Here is a 25,648-nt window from a genome sequence, read left to right on the forward strand (position 1 = left end):
CATTCTGCGCAATTATTTAGTTCACCTGTATACAAATACCATTCCAATCTCGTTGGTTGGTGAATTATTTCACAAGGTTGATAACTATGAAAAACTATATTTGATTGCTCCACAAAAATTATGCTTATGCTAATTCAGCATAATGATGAATGATAAATATTCCTAAATTCACTCCCAATCACAATTTCAAATCCAGTTAAATGACTTAAAAGCAAATTTTAAATTAACATTATCCAGATGTCGGACGGTAACACTAATAATTCAAACTACTCAACTTTTGTAATTAACATCTTATTCCACTTTATTAATCGAATATCATAATAAGTGTAACATGTTCTCTCGCGTTTGCCAGTTTGTATTCCAATGTCACTTGGAGCGACCAAATTGTGGTTGTATTTATCGAGTTGAAGTTATGCGGATATAAACGCGAACGTTGAAACTATCATCGGTGTAAATGATGCAATGTTCGTAAATACGTGTTGATTTACAGTTGTTATCAATGATATAATATACTAACTATTCAAACTTTAAATGTTTCACTCTTCTATTTTTAAATATTATAACGAAGAGATACGATCATGTAAAGACTTTTTATCAACGTGTTTAGTGTTAATGCAATCCGTTTCGCAATTATTTTGAAAGACACGTCCTGCTATGTAAGTCGTTGAACTGACAATACATCTTATTCCAGTTTAATGAATGTGTATATGTTTCAAATGTCATAAGAGCAAGCTCGAAACACTTGTTGTTTTCCTAATATTCCGTCTTCCCTTGACGATTTAATGACCCGGCGCTGACCCTGAAAGCTCCTGACCAGACTGCGCATTATTGGCTTGACGCTGGCCGCATATGTCATAAGACTAATGATCGCATAGCGCGGATGAAACAGTTTCATTTAAATGTGTGGACAGAAAACTGCATCTCAATCAAATGTTTCGATGATGAAAAAAACAATTCCTAATATACACGTGAGGACACTTTTGATGTTATCGCACATTTTAAAATTTGTATCTACGAACTTTGTTATGTGGTTTAATATACATGAATTTCATTACAAACATTTCATGAAATGAATATGCGACTTTTAAGTGAAAAAAAGAACACAACATTACTCAAATCTTTATATTTTATTTAATAACTTAGAAAGAAAAGTAATTTTTTACCTTTATTTCGAAGTCAGGATATACGCCGAATATCGTTATTTAAAGATATTTATTGTACCTATTAACTGTTTGATGATAATTTATAACCAAACGAGATTTATCATCGAAAGTTGTTATTTGCAGATGTATCTGTGTAACATTGTGTGCTTTTGTGTATGACCATACGACATTCAACATGCACAGTATTTATGTATACATTGTTGTTGCATAAGATGCAGTACTTGCCTTTATTATACAATCAACAGCCGTCTAACTTTACAGTATAAAAAGCCAGCTAAATTCTGTGTAAATGATTTCAGCATATATTCATGACTGGTTATTGACTTTATGTGAACATTTAGGCTTACGGCAGAAAGCTTGCAATCAACATTATTTTTGGCAGACAATTATTGTGTATTGAATAACAAACAGTTACACACATTGAAGTTGTTTTACTCTATGACATTGTGGTAAATTTCATCAAACGTTCTTATACGAATGAATCAACAATCCGTAAAATTAAAGTGTTAATTGCCTTTATTGTAAATTACGCAACACGTTGTTTATATAAGTACGCTACACCTCGTTAATTTCGTCGCGGCCAGGATAAGTTCTGAGCTACGCTACAGTAATAAAACGTTAACAGATCTCTTCATTAACGCATGTGCAGTTCAACAAAATATTGAGACTCGTCCAAATTGAAATGTTACACAGCTTTACTTAATTCTTATATTACACAGACCACAAATTACGACTTTTTTTCAGACAAGCTGAAACGTTGCTTTATTAAGATAACCATAATTAAATAATTAAAATGATAATAAATGTTTCACGACATAAATCAACCTCGTTGACGCGGCTTAATGTTTTTCTATAAGCGTTCAGTTAGCAATCACGTTTTTATATACAACTTACAGGCTGTAAACAGTATGGCGGACAAATGTTTTTTGACATATATACTTTTCGGCGTTCGGGCAAAGCAAATCACAAGCAAATGGATTACGATGTCAGTGACGATCCGATATGAGCAGAAGTAAAATAAATATCACATAGAAATTTAATATTAAATCGCGGCTTTTATAAGAATACATTTAGTGTGCAAATTTGGAGTTGGGTAGCAAATATGGCTCCAGTAGAGAGCTTTTACTAAAATACCGCAAGTAAAGAAACGCGAATAATTCCTTGAATGATGAAATTGAAATATGAATGCCTCACTCTTAGAAGGGACATTACATGTACCTGAGGTTCAAAACGGTTACCTCAAGAAGCAGCATCGAGAGAAATACAAATTTAGCACGCAGTCTTTTGATATGGATATTTATAAAAATCTTGATAAAAGTTGTATTATTTTCCTCGAATTGGATTGATAACAATAAACGATTACATATTTTTTAAATAATGTTTCTATGATATGATGCTATTTTGTTTATAATAACATAATGCATACATTATTTTTTTAATCTGATATTTTATTTAAGAATTGTTATTTGGCCAAACTGTAAAAAAGTTATTCATTGTTGTACTACGCCATCATAAAAGTGCGTATACCTGGTGAACATATAGATTGAAGCTCTGTAACATGCATAACTGTCGAAGATGTCTGGTGAAAGATTGTTTTAAAAGAGATTGCTCATAAGCATCACGTATAATCTCCTCTTTTTTATTTTGAAATGTCAACGGAAAAAAAGGAAATTTCGGCCAGAAAATCGCATTTCCGTAAATAAAAGGCTTAGAATAGAATCAGCTAAACAATTTAAAATTATGTTTTTACAAAGACGTTCGTCTCAAATGTTTGCTGGGTTCAATCAACAACCTCCAGACATTGTTTCGCAAAAGACGAATAAGGAAACCCAAGGCAATAATAATAATAATAAGCAGGCAAGGCATTTGTTAAATCAATATTTAATGTTAAAAGGTATGTGACTTGTCAGTGTATTTTACCATTTACTGTTATTTATTTTCACATTTATGATGAATTATTATGATTACCCCGGTAACAGTGAAATTAGATACTTTGAAGCTATATTTCTAAATGTGTTTTTAACATAAAAAATCATCCTTAGTCAGGCAAGTGAGAAATATATATGGAATTATTTTCCTGATAATTTCAATAATTATTTCAATAATTCACCTCTAACCATGAATGTTTTTTCCTGAAGGCAGAAAAGGATTTTCATATTTGTAATATTATTCTAGCTGTTGTTGTTAGTTTCAATCATGAATTAATGGGTACAGGAAACTCACAATCGAGAGAATAATATTATGAATTGCATATGCATATTAATGTTTTAATTCAAGATTTATTCAATAATAAAACAAGTGTTCTGCATCTATCAGTGCTTAATAATCAATTAAGAAAAAAAAAAACTCAACACTGCACAGGAAAGGAAAGGTCAATATTAACCAAGTCATTTTATGTACATAAAACCCCCCACACACATAATCATGGAAATGTCTATAAAAATCAGAAACAAAGTCAAGTACATAACATGCACATATATACTCACAAGCAGTTTTTTTAACATTACGTTTTAATGTTACGTAATGATTTTTATAGTGTAAAATAAGGCATCATTAAACACATGACATGTTCATTACAGAAAGGTTAAACACATGAATACAATGTCCAGGTATCGGTTAAATATATCTGCATAATTTCATGTAAAAAACATCAGGTCCACTCATATATTTGACCTTTGACCTTGAATGATGACATTGACCTTGACCTTTCACCACTCAAATTGTGCAACTTTATGAGATACACATGCATGCTAAATATCAAGTTGCTATCTTCAATATTGCAAACGTTATGGCCAATGTTGACGTTTGACGCAAACCAACCAACAGACGGGGCACAAACAATGTCCCCCAGTATTGACTGAGGGACATAAACATTGTATATACCATTTTGAACTGTGTTTGATAGTCACTTACTGGAGTATTATCCTTTGTCAACGTGTCCCCTTATATTCTATACTCTGGCAAAAACTGTAATAGCTGTGATAATTTGTACAGAACACTATCCGCATTAATGTAGGGCACATAAGGAAAACTTTTAATTCTATTTTGAATACAGTTTGGTTCAATGACGAATGCATTCAAGGAAAAGATAGATTTAAAATGTAATTTATTAAGCTACTTAGTTATTTCTTGGCTCCAGCGGGTGTTGCCATTGGTCTTGTGACAATAAAGTCAGACAGCCATTCCGGGAGATTCCACAAGATGCGGAAAAGAATGTTGGCATCAAACCCAACGACATATCTGAAATGTAAATAAATGCACGACATACCTTAAGATATATGTGGCTAATTGCGTAAGGTGGGTAACTCAGATGCTTAGTGTATATCTTTGAAAAGGTATAAGACAAGACTGTTCTGCCTTATTTTGTACTTGGGTAACATATATGACCTTTTACATTTTAGATTGTACATCGAATACTACGGGAAAATAGACCATGAACAATGAGGCTATGCGTTTGCTTTACTATTTTCAGGCCGAGCAAATACACTTAAATTTGTATCATCATTACTCTGTATTGTATTATATTCATCATATTACGTTTCTATGGGAAAAAAAGAGAAAAAAAAACACACCAAATATCACACAAAAAACATTAAATGATCCCGTGGCCAACAAGAAAATCGCAGGATGACGTCATTACACGACAAGAGATTGCTTATATACTTGGGTGTACAAATGACGATTATTTCAATCAATGTTGGGTTATTTAATGCATGCTGCTTTACGATGGCACAAACAAATACTCTGGGAGGCACAGCTTACCTGTTTTTAGGAAACATAGACAGGACGGCATGAGCATAAGCGTCTACTACTTTGTGAATCTTTGGCGACATGATCAGCGACAAAAGTGAGCAGAATTTCTGTTGAGCTGTATAGTAAGATCATATCAAAAATGTGTAATAGTACGATGCAGTCATAGGCGAGAAATACCTCATATAAGCATAGCGACAATCTTTAAATAAAAACTGCGCTTGCCCTGACATTCCTATTTAATCAGAAACACAGAGGCGTGAACAAAGTGAGTCGACGACGTGTTGAATACATAAATAGTTTTATACGGATTTAATCTTCTTCGTCGTAGATTACGAACCACAACGCCATACAACCATCTTTGACTAATTGTTTTAATAGCAAAGAAGTGGTATTGAGCCTATATAGACCTGTAAATATGTAGATATTTAACAATGCCATTCCACTCGATATTTCAAGAACGCCTTCTAAACCTTCTTAACAATACCACAACATATTTCTACAACTTGTATACGAGTTCTTTACTCACTTTCAAGTTTGAATGTTTCACCATAGTACTCTTGGAGCTCCTTATCACACTTCTGAAATCTTGTCTCAATGTCTTTTCTCATTCTCTCCTCACTGACGATTCCCGTCTGAAAGTAGCCTGGCTCGATGATATGTACCGTCACACCCGTCTTATACAACTCCCGTCTGAACAGTTTTTAAATGATCATTTTTAAAGGCATAAAAGTTCAATATTTTTTCAAACTTACTTTTTGCGGTCAGATTTTCGAAGAAAACAATTAAGAATTTGAAAACAGTAGTGTACAAAAGAACCAAATTTTAAGAAGTAATGATTAACATGGCTACGTATATGTCTGGACAAACCTGTAGTTTAACTACATATGTAGTTGAAATGAATATACCTGAATTAATAACATACATGTGTATGCAATAACATATATTGTAAGGATATATTCATTGATTTTGGTTGATACGCAATTTTTATTCAAGAGCGAATAATATTTTGCACTTGTCGCAATAACGAGCACCTGAAAAATATTTTATTACCGTAACATGCATGTTTCCTTTAAATTGCATGCTTTCCTCGTATGTTGAATTCACAAATGACTCGCGAAATCGTAATGTCATGACATTCCACTTTTAAAACCAGCATAGTTGACATTTCATTTAATTATTGTTTTACAGTTTTCATTTCGGGAAAAGGAAAACAAGAAAAGGACAAAAAAGCTTACAGTTCGTGAAAATCATTGATATTTCCCAATCAATCAAGTCAAAAATGAAACAAGTTACAAAACACTTTATATTTAACCCATTTATGCCTAATGGACTCTCCCATCCTTCTAAATTGGATCAATTTATTTCCAAAACTAGGGATGTCTAGTATATTTATTTCTATATTTAGAATATTTCTTACAGAAATTCCTTTAAGCAAACAGCGCAGTCCCTGATGAGACGCCGCATCATGCGGCGTTTCATCTGGGTCTGCGCTGTTTGCCAAAGCTTTTTTTTCTAGACGCTAGGCATAAAAGGGTTAAATAAGTTACCGTAACTGGTCCGAGAACCCCTCCACTCCATATTTTGCCGCAGAATACGGCCCACATGCCATAGCAAACCGTCCCATGATGCTCGCCATGTTGACCACACGCCCTCGTTCGTGTCTTACCAATGGCAGAAAAGCATTCGTCACGAATATAACACCGAAAAGATTTATTTCAATCACCGACCGGTAGTCCGCCTGGGTTTGCCATTCTATAGGACCGACTGTTCCCGAAATGCCAGCGTTGTTGACCAGCGCCCACAGCCCTGTGAATTAATGTTTTACGAGCGCGTATACAAAAATTAAAGTAAACTTTATATGGGATGCAGATATTAAAAGCGATTTTTCAAACATTTGAATGTCGGATGTTTGGTTTGATTGCGAATGTTTATAACCAGCAAATGTGTAAGTAACCGAATGTGTTACTTGTAGACAAAACGGTTATATAGTAAATCTTGAAATAATCGTTTGAATTATCTACGGACCTTATTGGACAGAGTTCCAGATAAAAATGATCTTGAATTAAATTGATCAATTTAAGGGATAGCCATTATCAACAACGTAAATTATCCAAGTTTTAAAGAGAAATACACAGCGCTTAGTTATAGTGACCGTTATTTTAGTTAACGGAAAGAAATACAGTTTTGATAAGCGTGTCATGTTATTTTTGATAAACAGGTGCAATAAGGTGATGTGATCATTGTCCACTTAATATGACAGCTACTTTTATTACAAAACTATCTGTTATGTTTACTTTTGACCCTTATAAGAATGACCTTGTTCTTTCGAGGTAATGAGACGGGTGATATAAAAAAAAGGGAAACGCCGTCTCATTGCGGTGGTCATGAGTGGAAAAATACTTTAATATTAACAAACATGCATGACTGTATAATGTTTTACAAGCAGATAGTGGGCAAGTATTAACTTTAAACGCCCAGTTTATTTGCTAATATATGGTTTGATCCTATTATAAGTAGTATGTGTGAGTAAATATTATTAACATGGTTGTGAACAGTTTAAATCCAGATATCCCCATCTGAAGAAAAAATCTTCTTCAGTCAGCACAATGAAACAATGGCTCATGTTGAATCAAAGTTAGTATATAACTGATACGGTATGCGATGTGTTATGGATTTTTAATAGGTCAACTTTAATTGTCTGTACCCGCATATTACTGGATTTTTCCACAATCTTACTCATCGCGGGCTTAGTCTATTAAAATCAAAACCATACTATATAAAACGTTACCTTTTCCAGCTGGTAGAAGTTTAAGGACACGTTCCTTGGCCTGTCTGATGCTTGTTTCTTTCGATACGTCTAACTCTACCGTCTTTAACGTCTGTGAACACGCATTACGTAACGCTGCTGCACCATCTGACGTCAAACATCCTGCGATGACGTTCACGCCGTTGCGATCCAAACGTTTTGCCAGTAGATTTCCGAAGCCAGTGTCACATCCGGTAATTAACACGAAGCGTTTGTCATTGTGACTAAGATACAGCGACCTTAACACCCATCGTACGATAATGAATAAACACACTAACGGAACACCTAACTGTATATACGTACCGAAAACATTGAAACTACTCATGGCTTGAATATATAGGAATTAAAATGAAACCAAAGTTTAATCACAGTGTAATACATATCTTATCTACACAACCCGTGTTTCGCTGTTTACACACACTAAATTGTGAAAGATAACCAGGTTTAAGACTTTCTGCAGGGTATTAAACACGATCTTCACACAGACTATTCAGTCGTTTACATTACCTTATAACCAGAGTGCAGAATCAACGAGGTTTTCAGGGGTTTACACACGGGCTGGACAGAATGTAAACACACCGTTGAAAACGTTATATTTTTCAAATAACTCAAGTTATTGAAATACATTTGCAAACATCTTTAGTGCAGAAAAGACAGTTTTTTCTTGCAGTTTGTGCCGACATCTTAAGGTATAAGAATGCATCATTGAATACGTCAGCAAGCGGTGACACAATTTCACGTTGCGTGAAGCATAAGCGTGCAGTGCACAAAGAATTTTTGAACAAGAACACACGGCTTATTAAATGAAGTAATTCTGGTGAATTTCCCATAAGAAGCTCAAAAATCTGTCTTTTATGCACTAGTTGAAATGCTTCAGAAAAATTGTTTTAAAAAGTTATTTAAAAAAAGCACCACTTACCGGTGTGTTTATATCAACGTTTAATTGGGAACCCCACACAGACCGTGATCTTACATCCTGATTACAGATAACGTGCTTTAGATCAAAGTATTGAGATTTTATATAAACATATTTATATCAATTATTGTTTGATTATTGCCTGATACCTGACTTATAAATCCCATCAGCGCGGTAGATGCAATTTATTGATTGATAATACGTCACTTATCAAGATTGTGAGCTGATTATATACAGTACGTTTTTAGTCGACATATTACGTGTATCTGAAAGTATTGACTCTCAAGAGTAAATAAACTCGTAAATATGTAAATGCATGAGTTTTACTTATAGCCGTAGATGATCGTTTGTTGAGTCGAACTAATGAGATAAGTAACACGTTATTTTTTAGAATATAAAGGCTTCTTAAGACAAACGCATAAAACATTGAAATATTAACGTTTTCCTGTAACACTTTGGTGTGCTCTTTTAACCGTGACTAGCGGTATACAGAAGCACGTATACAATCCGTTTGTTCCTTATTTGTACAGATTTTGCGATAAAGCATAAACATCTTAATAATAATATTTCTATTGTATGTTTTGAACAAAACGATTCTAGCAATCACATTATTGCCAATTGAATTATAATACTGCGTAATCTTTTTAATAATATAGTATCTTTAATCTAGATAGCTGGTAATGCCTAACGAATACCTTAACATCTACATATGGTTTTACTTTGTTCGAGAGATTTAATACTGTAAAGCCCAACCGCAACAAGCGTTTTCTTTATTAAGTCTGAACTTGAAAAATCCAATTTTTTTTATAAACGACGTGGATTTTTAAACGTCGCAGATTTAAGCATTCCTTTTTTAAAAGGAATGAACTTGTTTTTTGTGGACTAAGGATTAAACGACGAATGTTAAGTCGAACCATTTAAGGTTTCGAAAAGGTTGACAATAATTCAATCACAGCCATCGTAAAGGCGACACTACATGCAATATCAAAGTCTTGGAAGTTGTTTGTTTGTCTAAATATATAAATATAAGAATCCCACACAACGATATAGATAATAGACCTCCTATAACAATTATAAAGACGGATTTATTACGTTTGTGAAAAAAAAATACAAAAAGGGAATGGGCATTCGATTTCAATTTTTGGGCAACTTGATTTCATTTGTGAATTTATCAACCACTGTGCTAACCGGACGCCATTTTTGAGCTCTTCTGTAGACGCTTTCTAACTGCATGTGTATTATACGAGCTTTGTGCTAGACGAAAGGTAACTACACGTGCATTATACGACCATCTATAATTGCACACACGAATGAACTAGAAAGCTTGACAAAATATTGAGTAAAAACCCAAAGTACAACATCACTTTTGATATATATTCCCATATATTTAATAACAAAATATAAATAAAACCAGAAAAATGACAATTAATAACACATATGTTCACTGAAAATTATGAAAAGAATAACAATTAACTCAATCGTTTCAAATCTGCTTATATAAGAATTATAAACTATGGCTTTCACTGAAAGTGAATACTAGATGAATACCCTTAAATAAAGCTTTAACAAAAAGTGTTAATTCTAACCTTCGATGACAAAACCTGTTCTCTACTTTGAATGTAGCGCGCCTTCTCGCACGTAGTCCCCCCAAAAATAACACTTGAATAACAATTGTATTTATTTCAAATATTTGAATATATGCCCTAATAAAAGTTGTCTTTGGGCAGGAAACACATCAAAGATGGCTGTCAGTTTTTGACCATTTTTAATTATCTCGCAAAACGCAACAGTGACCTTGACCTTTTTCAAAAAGTCCAATATGCAAAATACATGCTATATCTTCATGTAAGCAACCTACCCACAAAAGTTCAATGCAATATCCCATCCAAATTCATGTCATTGAGAGGAACATGTTTTTCTATTTAAATTTACATTGACTTTAACCTTAACCTGACTGGCTTCAAACATAACCCCAACCTAGGTCTGCAACACAGCTTAAACGTGTCCTTGTAAGACCTTGGTCACAACTTAATTAAGTCATTGAGCGGATACCGTTTTTCTATTTCAGCAGCAGTGAAACCTTGACTTTGAAGTGACCGGCCCCAAATGCAATCAATAGCTAATGTTCATGTAAGTTACAAATAAACACATTTGTGCATGCGATATCTACATCCAAACTGATTATTGAGCGAAAAACAGTATTCAATTAAAAATAACAGTGACCTTGATCCCGACTTGTCGACCAAAATTCAAGAAAATTATATCAAATGTTTCACCGTGATTTTTGGTGTCACTATTCAGTTATTTACCGGAAACCAACTATTAGAAATATACTTTTTTTCTAATTTGGGTTCATTCAAGAGCCGTATTTCAGAATCCCTTCAGGCTGCATGGCTCAGTAGCGAATTTGTTCAAGATATTATGCCCATTCACATGTTCAGCAAGTCTCGAAGATGTTACGATTGAAACTATATGAGTTACAGAGTGCACAGTTTATTTAGCCATTTATTATAATTCAAAGGCATTTTATGCCAACAATGATAATTACTTAGTTTTATGATTATCCGATTACATTTTAAAAATATATTAACATACATCGTTCTCCTGGACGCCGCTGGCTCGCAGCATGCTTTTATCTTATACGCATGGTTTGGTACATAACAACAAATACGTAAGAAGTTCAAATGACAAGACATGCTGAAAAACCAACAAGGTGAATCAACTATAACTCACTCTTAAAATGTATGTGTGAGTGTGTATGTAAAAACATAGTTAAATAAATAACGGTACATTTTATAAATATGCTTAATTTATAACAATAAATAACACAATTAAAAATGTACTTAAATATGCATCAACCTTTGTATACAGCTCTATGGTGTATTTACAGCACTATTTAATGATGAACAGAGGGAAAAAAGTATTTAACCATGAACAAAACAGTATTATGATCCAACAGACAGCTAATAGCAACACTGTTACATAGTGACAAAGGATATTTTACTGTTCACTGTGCATGAAAATATATTTGTAGTGATCATTGAAGGTAGTTGAACTCACAAAGTGTAATATCTTACAAAACTTGATGACACCAACAACAAAAAATTAGTATTGTGTATGTAGATTAAATGAATAATATGGATCATTCCAAAACTTCTTTCATTTTTAAAGATTTTTTTTCAACTCTCAAACATTTCTTAAAAGTTTTTTAAAATTAAATCTGACGACGAAAACAAAAGCAACACATAAATAACATCAAAACGCATCAGATGTGTAACAACAAACAAAAATAATAGCTATTGAATCTATAACGTGTTTGTCGCTTTTAAAACGTATAATTCAGATTTATTTTCCAAGCAATTTAACAGAGCATTTCAATGTACTTCAACGTATATTTAAGCTCTGGTCTTATACACAGGTTTCCGTTTCCTTACCAACATATTTTTTTCACACATGTTGCAGTACAGGAATTTTGATAAGCCAACATTTATTCTGCTTTTCTATTTGCTGATTAACACCCTTGTCTCACTTTCAATGCTTGTATCGCTGTTTCCAGAATCAATGCTACCAGTATTTATAGCCATTGCTGGTGCGCTTGCAGCTTGGTCAGATACAGCTGGTTTACTTTCGTAAGGAACTCCATTCCACAAGAGCTTGACTTCCTTGCGGAAAAGGCCGAGAGCGAAGGTAGGGATGAGGGTGCAAGGCACAAGATAGAGCAAAGCGGGCTGACCTGTCTCCATCAAGGCCAGAGCTACAAAGGTAAGTAGTAATCCCACGCCGTAACCAATACACGTGGTGATGTAATAAGCTCGCCTGCTTTTGACCCTAAGATCGAAAGCATGGTTGTGGCAAATGAGAAGTCCAGGGATTATAACATCGCCAAATCCAAGAAGAGACATGCCCAACGGACAGGTGCCAATATCAGAAATAGACATTTTCGGGAGTGCAAACACCATTGGAAGCATTTCCTGTGTCTTTCCTGAATACGAATTTCCACCAGATTCGTCTGAGCCACCTGTAGCAACTTTCACCATTATACTTTTACCATCCTTTGTGAACAGAGGTGATATAAAGACAAAAAAGATGTCATAGATAAACAACATAATGAGCATTATACTGCAGATCTTGATATTAGGTACGAATACAGTACGCATGACGTTGATACAGAAGGCGTAACCAAGAATGTCTTGAATCACCCAGGCAAATGGCGCATGTCTCATGACAGCCCAAAAAACCGCCAGACCACAACATAAGGCTAACAAGATCAGGTCTTTATACATTGGGCGTGTTTTGAAAATTGGGATTCTGTTTTCCGGCAAATTACCTTCCCATGAACAGATTCTATGCAAAATTGGTTTTAAGCAATAATAGAGGCCAATAGAGGTTGCAATACAAAACATGGCAATAACAACATACACTAAATAGGAATAAAAGAAATAGAGCAACAACAGAAACCCACAGACAAGAACAAACCCAATAGCAAGAGCAATGTACGATAGGCTAACACTATCATCATTGTGATTGGATGTGTTTCCTTCTTCAGAAACTGCATTGTTTTGTGTATTACCTTGTTTAGACAGAGCATTCTTTAGATATAGCTCATACTTTTCTTGCCTCGCTATACCAGACCAATAACCGCCAATTATGATGTTTGAAACGGCTATCAGGAAAATAACCACTAAGTTGACATCAAATCTGCTTAGAACAAGCTCATACAAGACTCCAACTTGTGGGTGTCCAGCACCGTTTTTTTCTAGTTGCTTCACGTCGGACCACAACATCGTTGAAACAGATATGTTGATCTTGTCCAAATCGCTAGTTTGATTTGCTCCGGGCGTAATAAGATCATCACTAGCAACTATCAATGACTTAGCTCTGGCCTTTTCAGCTAACTGCGCTTTATCAGAGAAGGTACACAAGCCTCTGGCGACTATAACAATAGCATCAGTGACGTCATGGCCATCATAGTCTGACTCGAAGCATCCGTACATCAAAGCATTAGACAAATCAACAACAAGGAGGGCTGGTGACGTACTCTTGTCTTTTGCAATGGGCTGGAATTGAGGGTTATACGCAATGCAGAAAGATTCCTTCCATTCGTCTTGAGATTCCAGCTTTGTTGACATCAGCCCCAAATCACATCTTCCCCCAGTTACCTGAAATATAGTACTTACTTATAAGTTAAACCTACTTTATAATGAGTGTGATAAACTATCTCACATTCCGGTCAGATTTTGTTAAACAATGTTTGTTCTTGCTTGAGAATTTTCATGTTTACCCTTATAAAACTTAAGGGTTTCGCTGCGGGTTGCCATTATTGCAATTTGCGACGAATTTTCAAAAGTGACGATAATTATTCTACGTGGCAAATTTTATTGCTGACATTATAATGTAGTCTTAGCTAATCTGTATCAAAAGAAATCTGGTCTGTTACATTACTAGAGCATATCCAGACAGAATATCCAGTCATCAGATTGCTTACAAACAAGCCCCAGAGCATTGTTTGTTATCATATCTCTACTTGGCCTTTGTCTCAAGATAAGAGTGACATCCTGTGAAAGATTATCTGTAACGTAACAGCATCTGTTTCACGATTGGATGGGCAAAACACAGAGTTGAGATCAAAGTGAGCACTAGTAATATTTGATCTTCTGAATAGATGTTGAATAACTTTTTGTACTTATAATTGAAATTATATAACTGAAAAGTAAAACCCAAAATTTCTTAAAATACTATAGTAAATGGCGTTAAAGTAAGAGATCAAGCAGAGCCCCAAAACGCAAACATTGAATTTAAGGGGAAATATTACTCATAATAACAAGACATGAAACAGAAAGAGACCAATGAACCCAAAGTACGCATAAGTAAGGGAGCATTTCGTCATAAACTAACAAGGAACTGTACCAAAAAGTAATCATTTAATAGTATAAAATAGAAATCAGAAATGTGACATTTGACCTTGATTATTGACCAATATATTTCACATAGCCGCATAAAAGTTGTACATGTACATGTACATGACACACCCTATGTTTATCCTAAATAATATTAAAATTCTCCTAGGATCTAGAAAAACTATAGAACAGAAATTAAACTAAATACGATTGTCTTCAATATATTCGTGACTTTCACCTTTCATTTAGCTATGAAAAGAATTGTATAAGACACATTTCGGAGTATTTCCTTAACATTTCACAATGGAGCATGGAAAATAGCACAATACATGAAACAGTCTATTCTTGTGTGAAATAATATTTATATTGAAATCCTCACAGGAATGTACAATTTGCATGGGCTAGCTAAAGCAAACAAATGACCTATGACCTTGAATTGTGACCTTGACTTTTCACAGAGAACCAATCTAGTAGAATGTTACACATTTTCTGGTTATTAAAATTCTCACAGACATGTACAAGTTACAGAGTTTACAAATACAAACATTCGTGACATTTGACCTTGAGTTGTGTCCTTGACCTTGCACCTAGGAGCATGGTGACTTGCATGAGACACATTGTTTAGGTAAGGCAAAGTAATAATAAAAGATAATAAAATTGTCCCTTAGATGTACTTTTACAATCACCCACCCATGGACAGACAGTACAAACTCTATCTGCTCTCGTTGAAGGTATAAACAAAACTTGTCTTCAATAAAATATATTAAAATTCAATAAATTATTTCATACAAGGGACAAAATTGTCAAAAAGTGACAAAACCAGGTTTTCAATTTGAAAAATAGTCTAATAAAAGGAGACAATTCAAAATGTGCATTGTTACCCCCCCATGTGTCAATTCAATCTATTTTTACTCGTGGCGACCTTGATTTCAATTTTTAAAAAAGTGATAAAGGGAGACAACTCAAAATGTGCATTTATTGTTCATAGTTACCACCCTTGTTCCAAAATCAATCTATTTTTAGTCGTGGCGACCTTGACCTTGGAGCTATCGACATAATTCTTTCACATGACACACAATCCAATGATTGTGAAAAAATGTGCCAAATGATTTTAAAATCTCACAATGAACGACACAGTTATGGCCCGGACAGATTCATTTATGGCCATTTTTTACCTTTGAACTCAACTTGTGACCTTGACCTTTGAGATATCGACCTAATTCTTTCAGGCGACACACCGTCCAATGATTGTGAACAAATGTGCCACATGATTTTAAAATCTCACAATGAACGGCATAGTTATGGCCCGGACAAGCTTGTTCCGCCCGCCCGCCAGCTCGCCCGCCCACCAACATTCGCCAATCTTATAACCAGTTTTTTCCTTTGGAAAACCTGGTTAAAAATCACTGCATTCTAAATCCAACTTCTAACATAACACTTTAATAATTTTAAGAGGAAAGTGTGCTCGACTTCTTTTGTTTTTGTCAGACTTTCTATATAGCAGATGAGTTCTTAGCTATCAAGTAATTTTTGTATTTGTCTTGTTTGCAAAAATGCGGAAGTGATGCATAAACCTCGAACTAACAGTAACCTTGACTGTTGAAATCGACTTAGTTCTTCTTGAATGCTCTGAGCTTTTACGAGTACATACGTACAGCTCATAGTTCTTCTTGGTAAAATTAAAATAAATGTAAAAAAATAATGTCACACATATGTCCATAAAATCGAGTTAAATCAACCTAATACATTGTTACAAACACAATACCTGTAACATTCGACATCAATTTGCGTCTACTTTGTTGAGAAATGCTCAAAACATAAAATTGATATCAAATCGTTTATGGCGGAAGTTGTTATTGTCGATTAGAGCAAAGGGAAAGAAAAGGTTACACTGCACAAATTGTTTTCACAGTGGTATCTGACGATCTGGTCTTATAGTAGCAGTTGAAATTGTATTGTGTATAGCAATATAGTTTGAATTAGGACACATTCTTATGACTGTAATTTCGCTGCGATCGGATAAGTGGCATGTTCCGTTAGTAAGTTGAATAATATCGGGCGTATGTTTGCATTGTAAACAAGTTGTTAAATAAAGTAAAGTAAAATAAAGATACAATGTGGTGTTGGTGTAACTTTTACTATTTTACTAAGTGAATGAGGGTTGAAATGCTATGAAACACTTTCTGCACCAATTTAAATATTTATTGAACATATTCCATATTTGTTTTCGGCTATTAGGCTAGATTATTTAATATACATGTATACATAGAAAATATTGCAGACATACACACACACACACAAAGTATGAAGATCATGTCACCGAGTATTTGGAATTATCCAGTGCTCCAGCCAGCATTTCAAAATAGAAGGGAGCTTCCCCCAAAAGGGCACATTTCACGCGTAATTTTGGAAAATAGGGCATTTGGTTATAAATATACTTAAGTATATACTTTGGTTATACTATATACTTATGAATTGTAAACATTAGTGCATTGGATGATTTCACCAATTGTATTCTGTTCCTCATTTTGTGTAATGGAATTATAATATATATATTACTATTTACATTGGCGCTAAGGAAAACAACTTAGTAGCCAATTTCATAACCAACTTGGGCTAGCATCCGACTACACGCATTAGAGATATAAAGATATCATATTTCTTTCCGATGTGTGTGTGTGTGTCGGGGGGGGGGGAATTTTGATGTTTTTTTATCACCTATCATCATTGAACTGCATGTTAATCTTTCAGGTTCCAGTTTCAGCATCAGTGGCCTTGTAGAAGAATCAAAGAAAACATGAAATAAATTCAGGGGTTTCACTGGGTCAAAAAAACGTTGTGAATGTCATCACTTAAATTCGTTGCTATTAATAACTTTGAACCAATGTTTGTCCACAATAAATGAATAATATTACTTCAAACAAAAATTCTTTATTGACAAATTTAAAGTCTAAACAATGATCAATGTAACCATGAAGTAGCAACCAGTCTGGAGAATAAAATGAAACATTATTGTTATTGTTACTAATAGGATATATTTATTTTACAACACGTTATTTCAACTAATGTCAACAATGTTGACAGTTTTGTAAGGTCGCGAAAATATATGACAATATCAAAATTACATTTTACTTGCAGAGGGCTAAATCCTCCTTCCAAACAAGCTCTTTATTTGTTGAAATAACAACTGTCTGTCCGTATTCATGTTAAAATTCATCATAATTGAGGACAGACAGTGTTTTAAAGTTCAGAAATAAAATCCAAACACAAAGATGTTTTTCCATGTCGTAATTTCGGACTAAAAATTAACCGAATATTCACATTTAAAAAGATTATTAATTTTCAAATTTTAATAGGTATTTTGAATTAAAAATCACTATTTTTGCAAACAAAAAATCATAGCCAAAGACTTCAGAAGTTTAAAAAAATCAATAGTGCTGAGTTTGATTTCATTCGAGTGTGATTGTGCCTAACCAACCGTGACCTAAGAGATAATCTCTCACAGCATGTTACTATCGTCTGCAACAAAAGGCTAATAAGTGATCGGATAACAAATCATGCCCTTGGGGCTTGTTTGTTCACAATGTGTTGACTTAACACGCCCCAGGCAGTCATGTACCGGTAACTTAAGGGTGTTATCTGTGTATTCATGTTGATGTTTCTGGCGATTTATACGGCCTGAAAATAGGAATTTACTGTAGAGACCAAAAGGGCAATTGACATAAAAATAGAGGGGCGCTTTTTAAGGGAGCAAATTTTAGAGGGGCGCAGCTGTGGCGGTAACTCATGTCTCGGGTCTGGCTTCTGACAACTCCTGTCGTCTTGCCGCTACTGCAGCAGAACCAAAGCTCTGCTTCAGTGGGTAGGCTTTGTAGCTTCACACAGTCCATATGAAACCAGATACCCTCTGGCAGAGGATATTGCAGCATTCCACCATCGGGATTTCGGTGCGTTTCTTTTTGCAGACGCAATGCGTGCTCTCATCACCTTGCTGCCTGCATGCCGCTGAGCAGAACCATGTTTCCGGCAGGGAGTCATCTGTGAGGCCTACACACCTTAGGTGGAAGAACCGGTTGGGGCAGGCCTCGTTTTCACACTGTGCCATCGGCTCGTCCTCCCTCACTTTATTGATGCCTGACAAATTATGATAATTAATTAAGTACATATTCTGATTTTAGGTGTTTAGATGTCTTATACTACACACAAATTGGCAGTTAAAGGGATAAGTCCCAATTGAACCGTATTAAGAAGTACATATTGAACCGTATTAAGAAGTACATTTGTCTTTCTTTGACATTTCTTAATGATATGTACCACTACCACATATTATTTTCTAGTAGATATTTATGATATGTGACCAGTACTGTAAGCTATACATTTTTCTAAAACGCATGTTCAAATGTAAAGGTTAACATTTGAAAATAGGTCATAAGGTCATTAAATAAAAAAAATTTCAAACATTGTTTTCGGCCATGATACGTTATTTGCAACAAGAAACTACAATTTAAAAAATCATTTTGTTAATATAAAGTCATTAACACTCAACAATACTTACTCGTTTTGCAAAGGCATACATTTTGGACAGCGTTGTTGTCGTCAAATGTCAACGGATACCATATTTCTTGGACGATTTTTTTTGACAGTTGGTCAAACTCTTCCTGTGACATTGTGACATCGTCATCTAACGATTGAGTGCCCAATTGTTTCATGGCAAAAGCGCAGACGTACCCTTCTCCCACAAATTTTTAAAACTCCACCACGTACGAAAATTACTCGGAAACGTTTTTCTTCACGTTTTTCTTTATGTTATAATGTATAATAATGTCTAACTCAGAAGTCAATGAATTACACTCAATATCAATATTAAAGTGATAAGTCTTATGTTACTAAGAAGTGAATTCTTAATTTATGTCTTACCTTATTAAAGTATCTGGTGAATAAGTCATTATCAATTGAAAGTCATACAACTTATGTTACTTATCAGTGATTACTTTTTGTTACTTCTATCAATTCCTAGTTTTCATAATTCTTGTAATCCATGCACTACACTTTTGTTATTTTCTGTTTTGTTTATGGCTAAAAGCAATTGTATGCTTTAGAGCTACCGGTAATAAATGTTGCTGCTGTAGATGCTGTTGTGTTATAATTCCCTTACGGCAGATCTAAGGGTCATCGTTCCTTTTGTTTCTTCCTAATGTCTGTTGTCTGAGCGCTATTCATATACAATTAACATAAGAATGAATTAAAATTTGAACAAATTATATATAAATTTTTTGTTCATTTAAAACAAATATTTAATAATTGAAAATAACCTTTCTTAAAAACATAGATTGTATGTTCGGAGAAAAGCATAGGTAAACCGTTTATTGGTACATGTTGTTGTAAACGCACCGCGTGCGTTCTTTTAATTTTTCTTTTGGTTAATAAAAACTGGTCGATATGCAAACAAGTTGACATTTACATTTACGCTTGACGTGTTTGAAACTTTGATTAAAATCTTTCTTCTGCGAGCACACCACATCATGTAAGTTATCTTAATTTGCTCATTATAGATATATTGACGATCTGTTTGTGTTAATTCATGCCAGAAAATAGTTTATGTTGCTAATTTTACCAATAAATCCCCGCCGGGATTTTAGGCAGCGATTTTGCTATGGTAAATGGCGAAACCAGTTGCAACTTCCAGACCCGGAGGGTCAATAGCTGGGAGTTGGATTATTGCAACTATAAAGCGACTTAGTGCGCCCCAAATGCAAATGAAAATAAAGTTGTTTTGAAATTTATATATGCTTGCATCAAATTAGCTCACTTTGTTCTCGATATACTTAAAGAAAACAATGTTTCTATATAATATAGTATTTAAACTGTAACAGAAACTTTGAACTCAGAAAACCCATCCCATGTGCAATTCCTGGATATATGGATTCCATGTATCAAGTTTCAATTGAATTTTTATGGGAAATACAATTATTTGCGATAATCCAGCAGTGCTCCAGCTCCAGCTAGGCCTAAATTGAAGGGCACCCAACCCTGCCCTCCCGAACCTCCGCCCTGCCCTTCCTAGGCCCCCCCCCAGCCCTTTTTTTTACATATGATTAATAATCAATTAAATTCGACTTTCTCACTATATGTCTGTGTTTTGCTGCCATATTTTGTCGATCAAATGCTTGGTTCTAAAATGCCATATCATTGGCCAACACAATGAGAACAACCAACCAGATGACGCATTATAAAATTAAAATGGTGTACATGTGTAGATGAAACATCGAGTGACATATAGCGAGAAAGAAGAATTTAATTGAATATTAAAGTTATTAGCCGAACAGGAGATCGGTTAGTTGTGTTATCACGTTGCTTTTACTGTCTTTTAACGAATCCAGTTGCATTTTGTCGGCAACTGCATGGGAACATGTGTGTTCTCGATGAAAACGGTCACGTCCCGTGTTCCACAATCTTTCAGCAATAGTCATATAGTGCGTTTCATACCTTGTGTATATTATATAATACATATACGAGGGTTATTTTTTCAAACTGTGTATTTTTGTCAATATTCGTTGTTGAAAAGTCAAACCATACACAATAAGTGTACATTTAACAATCTGGAACCCCTGGGGTAAGCTCGGGGGGGGGGTAGGTTCCGGGTGGTAAAATAAAGATTCTGATGCCTGTGACTAAGACCCGAGGTGTAAGAACACGTATCGAAATAAAAAGGATAAATACAAAACATCTGAGCAATTACACTTACCCATAACACAACAGCTATTAGCATGAATTGAAGGCGTAACATTTTGAAATGTTAAATCGTTTTTGACAAAATTTTACTATGATTACGGGTTGATGTTATCTGCAGACGTGCATAACAGATCGTATAGAGCAGACTGTCATTGAGTGTATATCCCAGTGTGTATGCGTCATTAGAAATTGAGTATTTTCAGTTTGTATGCAGGTTTATTCTCCGGAACAGATCTATATAGATGCCGACTACAACTATTAATTGTATGAATTTATTTAAATTAACATTTAATAAACATTATTTGTCTGCTTATGGTATGATGTTTATTTAATAAACTATATTTATACACGTCCGTACAATCTTCAGATGTTTCAATATGTTTTTAAATTGCAATTGATAACAAATGAAGCCCTATAATCTGCACCCAGTTGACATTCCCGTATTCTTATACGGTCTCTATGCTATATTAAAAGATATTATTAAACTAATGCTTATACGGGCTTTATTCCATTAAATGCGATATGAACACCTTATTTACGTCTAAACAATCTAAGAAGATTCTTCGAATTATATGTGGTTGATTTCGACGGAAAACTATTGCAGCCCTATCAATCTGCATGTGTTCCGACAGCATTGAAGATTTATAAGTGTTTTATCCCGTGTGCTATAATCTCTTAATTGCATTTAAAACGTAGTGAGTCCCTAATCATCTGCGTCCAGGTCCAAAGTCTGAGCAGGTTCCGATTTTGGTTTCATGCGACGGATAACTACTGAAGCCCGACCAATCTGCATGCGTCCGATAAACTTTACAAGGTATATCTCAGGTTTTTATATGTGATTAATTTGCGAAAGAAAAATAATAAAGCCCTATAAATCTGCTGGCGTTTCGACAACATTCACATGGCATTTCTAAGATTCTTATAAAGTTTACTTGCGACGAACAACCAATGAAACCCTATAAATCTGCATACGTTTCAACGCATCCTATCAGATTCTTATATGGATCTAATTTCAACGGGGAACTTGTGATACCCTATTAATCCTTATGCATGCCACCAGCCTTCACAGTGTATTTCACAGGTTTTTATATAGATTTTAAATTCGACGGAAAACTAATAAGTCCTATTAATCTGCATGCGTTACGACAGCACTCACAGGGAGCGTATAAGGTTACAATCGGGGATTGTACGGGATTTTTCCATATACATTTGCGCTCATACGACACGAACATCTTAATTTATGGCATTTAATAAGTAATGCAATCCTTATCCGTGTGCGTTCTTATACTGCTTTAATTGCGACTAAAGTATTTTTATTTTAATTAAAATCGCGATCCATGTAATGGAAATTAAACATGCAAGAGTAAGTGTAAAATGTATTCAGTTGTGACGTAAAACGGTCCGTGAACAACCTTAGTTTGATGGTATACGCACGATGTAATCGTTGTCTATAAGCAGATTTATAGACGTTCATACGTTCCACAACGCTTTTTAAAACGTCTCAAGCCATGCGAAAATTGTATGGCCGCAGATAAATATAATGTCATTAGTTATTTAATACAATTACTAGCGAATAAGCCACCTTAATATATCGACTCGATGCACATTGATAGGGTTCCTTTATCTCTGTAATGCAAGTAAGACCGTATATATGCGCATGTGAATGTAAACTGGGTGCAGATCAACAGATACTCATCATTATTAAACCTGAATGTGGCAGAGTCCCGGTCAACCCCGAACAAGCTACGGTTTATCCCGGTGAAGCCCCGGCAGAGCCCAGGTTGTCGCCGGTAATGCCCAGGTGGAGCCCCGGTAAAGCCGGCAGCGTTCCGGCAAAGCCCCGGTCTACCGTAACTCCGCCGAGTCTCACCGGGGCTATCCTGGCAACAGACCCCGGCAGAGCTACGGCAACGCCCCGGTTTAATCGCGGTCGTCGCCGGTAATGACCAGGCGGAGCCCCGGTGAATGCCGGTGGCGTCCCGGCAGAGCGCCGGTTTACCAATTAACCTGGCTATACCGGGATTCTGCCGGCATTCACCAGGGCTCCACCTGGGCACCACCGGCGACAACCGGGGCGTTGCTGTAGCTCTGCCGGGGTCTGTATGGGCCCCGGTGGAGCAACGGTGCCGTCCGGGTTGTTCCCGGTGCCGTCCCGGTTGTTCCCGGTGCCACGCCGGTCGATGCCGGTCCTTCACAGTAACTACCGGTTCATCCCGCAGGTATTCAACATTTTAATACTTACCCGGTGGAGCGTGGAGTCCCAGTTGTCCCCGGTCGTCCCCGGTTCATCCCTGTCGTCCCCGGTTCATCCCGGTAGAGCCCCTGTTCATCCCGGTAGATCCCGGATCATGCACCGGGGCTCCACCGGCAGCATAGTGAGAGTGGGCCTTAAGACCGTATACGCGCATTTCAATGCACAGATCAATAGGCAACAATCTCGTATAATCCAGAATTAAATCGTATAAGCACGATGTGAAAGTTATCTGGATACAGATTTATAGGTGCTCATTTGTTCCCCAACGCTATACCACGCGTATAAAACTTGCGAAGATCGTATAGAAGCATGTAAATAGAAGTTACACTATGCACTATAAATCTGTATTCAGAACTCAATCTGTTGTGCACGTCTACATCTAACGCTTACATGCAAATAGAAGTTACACAATCTGCACTATAAATCTGTATTCAGAACTCAATCTTTGTTTTCTAAAGCTATTATAAACCACAATTCTACGACAAGTTATTGACACAGACGAATAGGGTTTCATCATAATCTGCACTAAACATCTGCATTACAAATTCTATTAGTGCCGCAAAATATACACCTCCCACTGTTCATCACGTGATACACAATCTGCCTAAAAAATCTGTTTTCTGAATTCAAACTGTTATGCGCGTCTGCATATAACACTAACCATGATTACGTCAACGGTTTTCCATTATTTACAATGTTAATATTGGATGTAGTTGTAATTAACACAAACAAAAAGGTTACACCACACTTTAATATCGATAGTACCGCGCAGTGATATTCGACAGGTTACCAGGAGCAAACCATTTTTATCTTGGTATGATAGTCGAATATATATATATATATATATATATATATATATATATATATATATATATATATATATATATATATATATATATATATATATATATATATATATATATATATATATATATATATATAATAGTAAAGGGAATCAAAAATCATCTAAGATTAAGATAAACCATTAAAGGGACTGTCAACCATGCAAGAATGACCAAAAAAGAAAAGTTCTAAAATACCGTATTTCTTTACAATTATTAGTTTATATTGACAAAAATTTCACGACTGGTATATAACATTACTTAAAAAAAAAGTTGTTAAGTTTTCATATTTTCAGTATATTCGGTAATAAATTGTACTGGGTATGTCTACCCGTTAACTATAAATAACGCGAGTAGATTGATCATCATCGTCACGTGGTAAACCCAGGAATACAAATTGTGCATGCGTAGTGAATTGTTTATATTTTATATATCAAATGATCAATCTACTTGCGTCATTTATAGTGTGTATATCGTTATGTCACATATTTTCGCGATGTACTTTCGATTTCACATCGCGAAATTTTATTACCGAATATACTGAAAATATGAACTTTTTTCAAGTAATGTTATATACCAGTCGTTATATTTTAATCAATATAAACTAATCATTGTAAAAAATATACGGCATTTAAAAACTTTTCTTTTTTGGTCATTCGTGGTTGACAGTCCCTTTAAGATGGAATATGTGCCCATTGTTAAATTGTATTTGTGCAAAGCATAAATATTTGTATAAAATTGATTGCAATGAAAGTAGTCAAGAGATGATGTTAAGATTTCTGTTTTTCAGCAAACAAATACAACTTGTCTGTTTTTTTTTCTTATTTGACGGTCAATATCACACCTTTTGTAAAAAAAAAATCGGCGACATTCCGTACTTACAACTACAGCACTTATTTCAAGTATCAAATAAGCTACATAACATCGATATATTTTATGTTCATTATACCTTTAAATTACATGTACATTTATTTTAAATAAATAATATAAGAACCATAAAGCAATCGCCTAATAACAGCCAATAACTGTATTTTGATGGATACTTAGTGGGAGCGTCGTAATGGTAGGACGCTGTCTTAGGGATCGAGAGGTCCCGCGTTCGAATCCCGCCCTGACCACTGGCATTTCCTTGAGCAAGAAATTTATCCCACATCTGCTCCTCTCCATCCAGGTGTTTAAATGGGTACCTGAGAGGGAAATAACCCAGTGTGACGTGGCTGCATACTGCGCCAAGGTGTTAACGGACGACTTATGACCCAGTGATCAGGGAAAAAATGCAAAGCGC

The 25,648-nt window shown here is 35.1% G+C and overlaps 2 protein-coding genes across 3 annotated transcripts; both read right to left on the bottom strand.

The window, feature by feature from the left end:
- Positions 1-3,523: 3,523 nt before the first annotated feature.
- LOC127855415 (retinol dehydrogenase 7-like) lies at positions 3,524-8,202 on the bottom strand. The gene is made up of 5 exons (XM_052390959.1): positions 7,705-8,202; positions 6,464-6,722; positions 5,443-5,606; positions 4,926-5,031; positions 3,524-4,403 (listed from the first exon to the last, which is right to left on the bottom strand). The coding sequence occupies exons 1-5, from the start codon at positions 8,045-8,047 to the stop codon at positions 4,286-4,288; spliced, it is 990 nt and encodes a 329-aa protein (XP_052246919.1). The 5' UTR covers positions 8,048-8,202; the 3' UTR covers positions 3,524-4,285.
- A 1,796-nt stretch (positions 8,203-9,998) lies between these two features.
- Positions 9,999-21,423, bottom strand: LOC127855414 (signal peptide peptidase-like 2B). 2 transcript variants are annotated; one of them, XM_052390957.1, is made up of 2 exons: positions 21,281-21,423; positions 9,999-13,797 (listed from the first exon to the last, which is right to left on the bottom strand). In XM_052390957.1, exons 1-2 carry the CDS (start codon positions 21,320-21,322, stop codon positions 12,139-12,141), a joined length of 1,701 nt encoding a protein of 566 aa, XP_052246917.1. In that variant the 5' UTR covers positions 21,323-21,423; the 3' UTR covers positions 9,999-12,138. The 2 variants fall into 2 exon arrangements, with proteins under 2 accessions (XP_052246917.1, XP_052246918.1); XM_052390958.1 differs by lacking the exon at positions 21,281-21,423 and adding an exon at positions 16,301-16,397.
- Between the last annotated feature and the right edge of the window lie 4,225 nt (positions 21,424-25,648).

The sequence above is a fragment of the Dreissena polymorpha genome, chromosome 13 (assembly GCF_020536995.1).
Source record: "Dreissena polymorpha isolate Duluth1 chromosome 13, UMN_Dpol_1.0, whole genome shotgun sequence".
In the NCBI taxonomy this organism is placed as follows: domain Eukaryota; kingdom Metazoa; phylum Mollusca; class Bivalvia; order Myida; family Dreissenidae; genus Dreissena; species Dreissena polymorpha.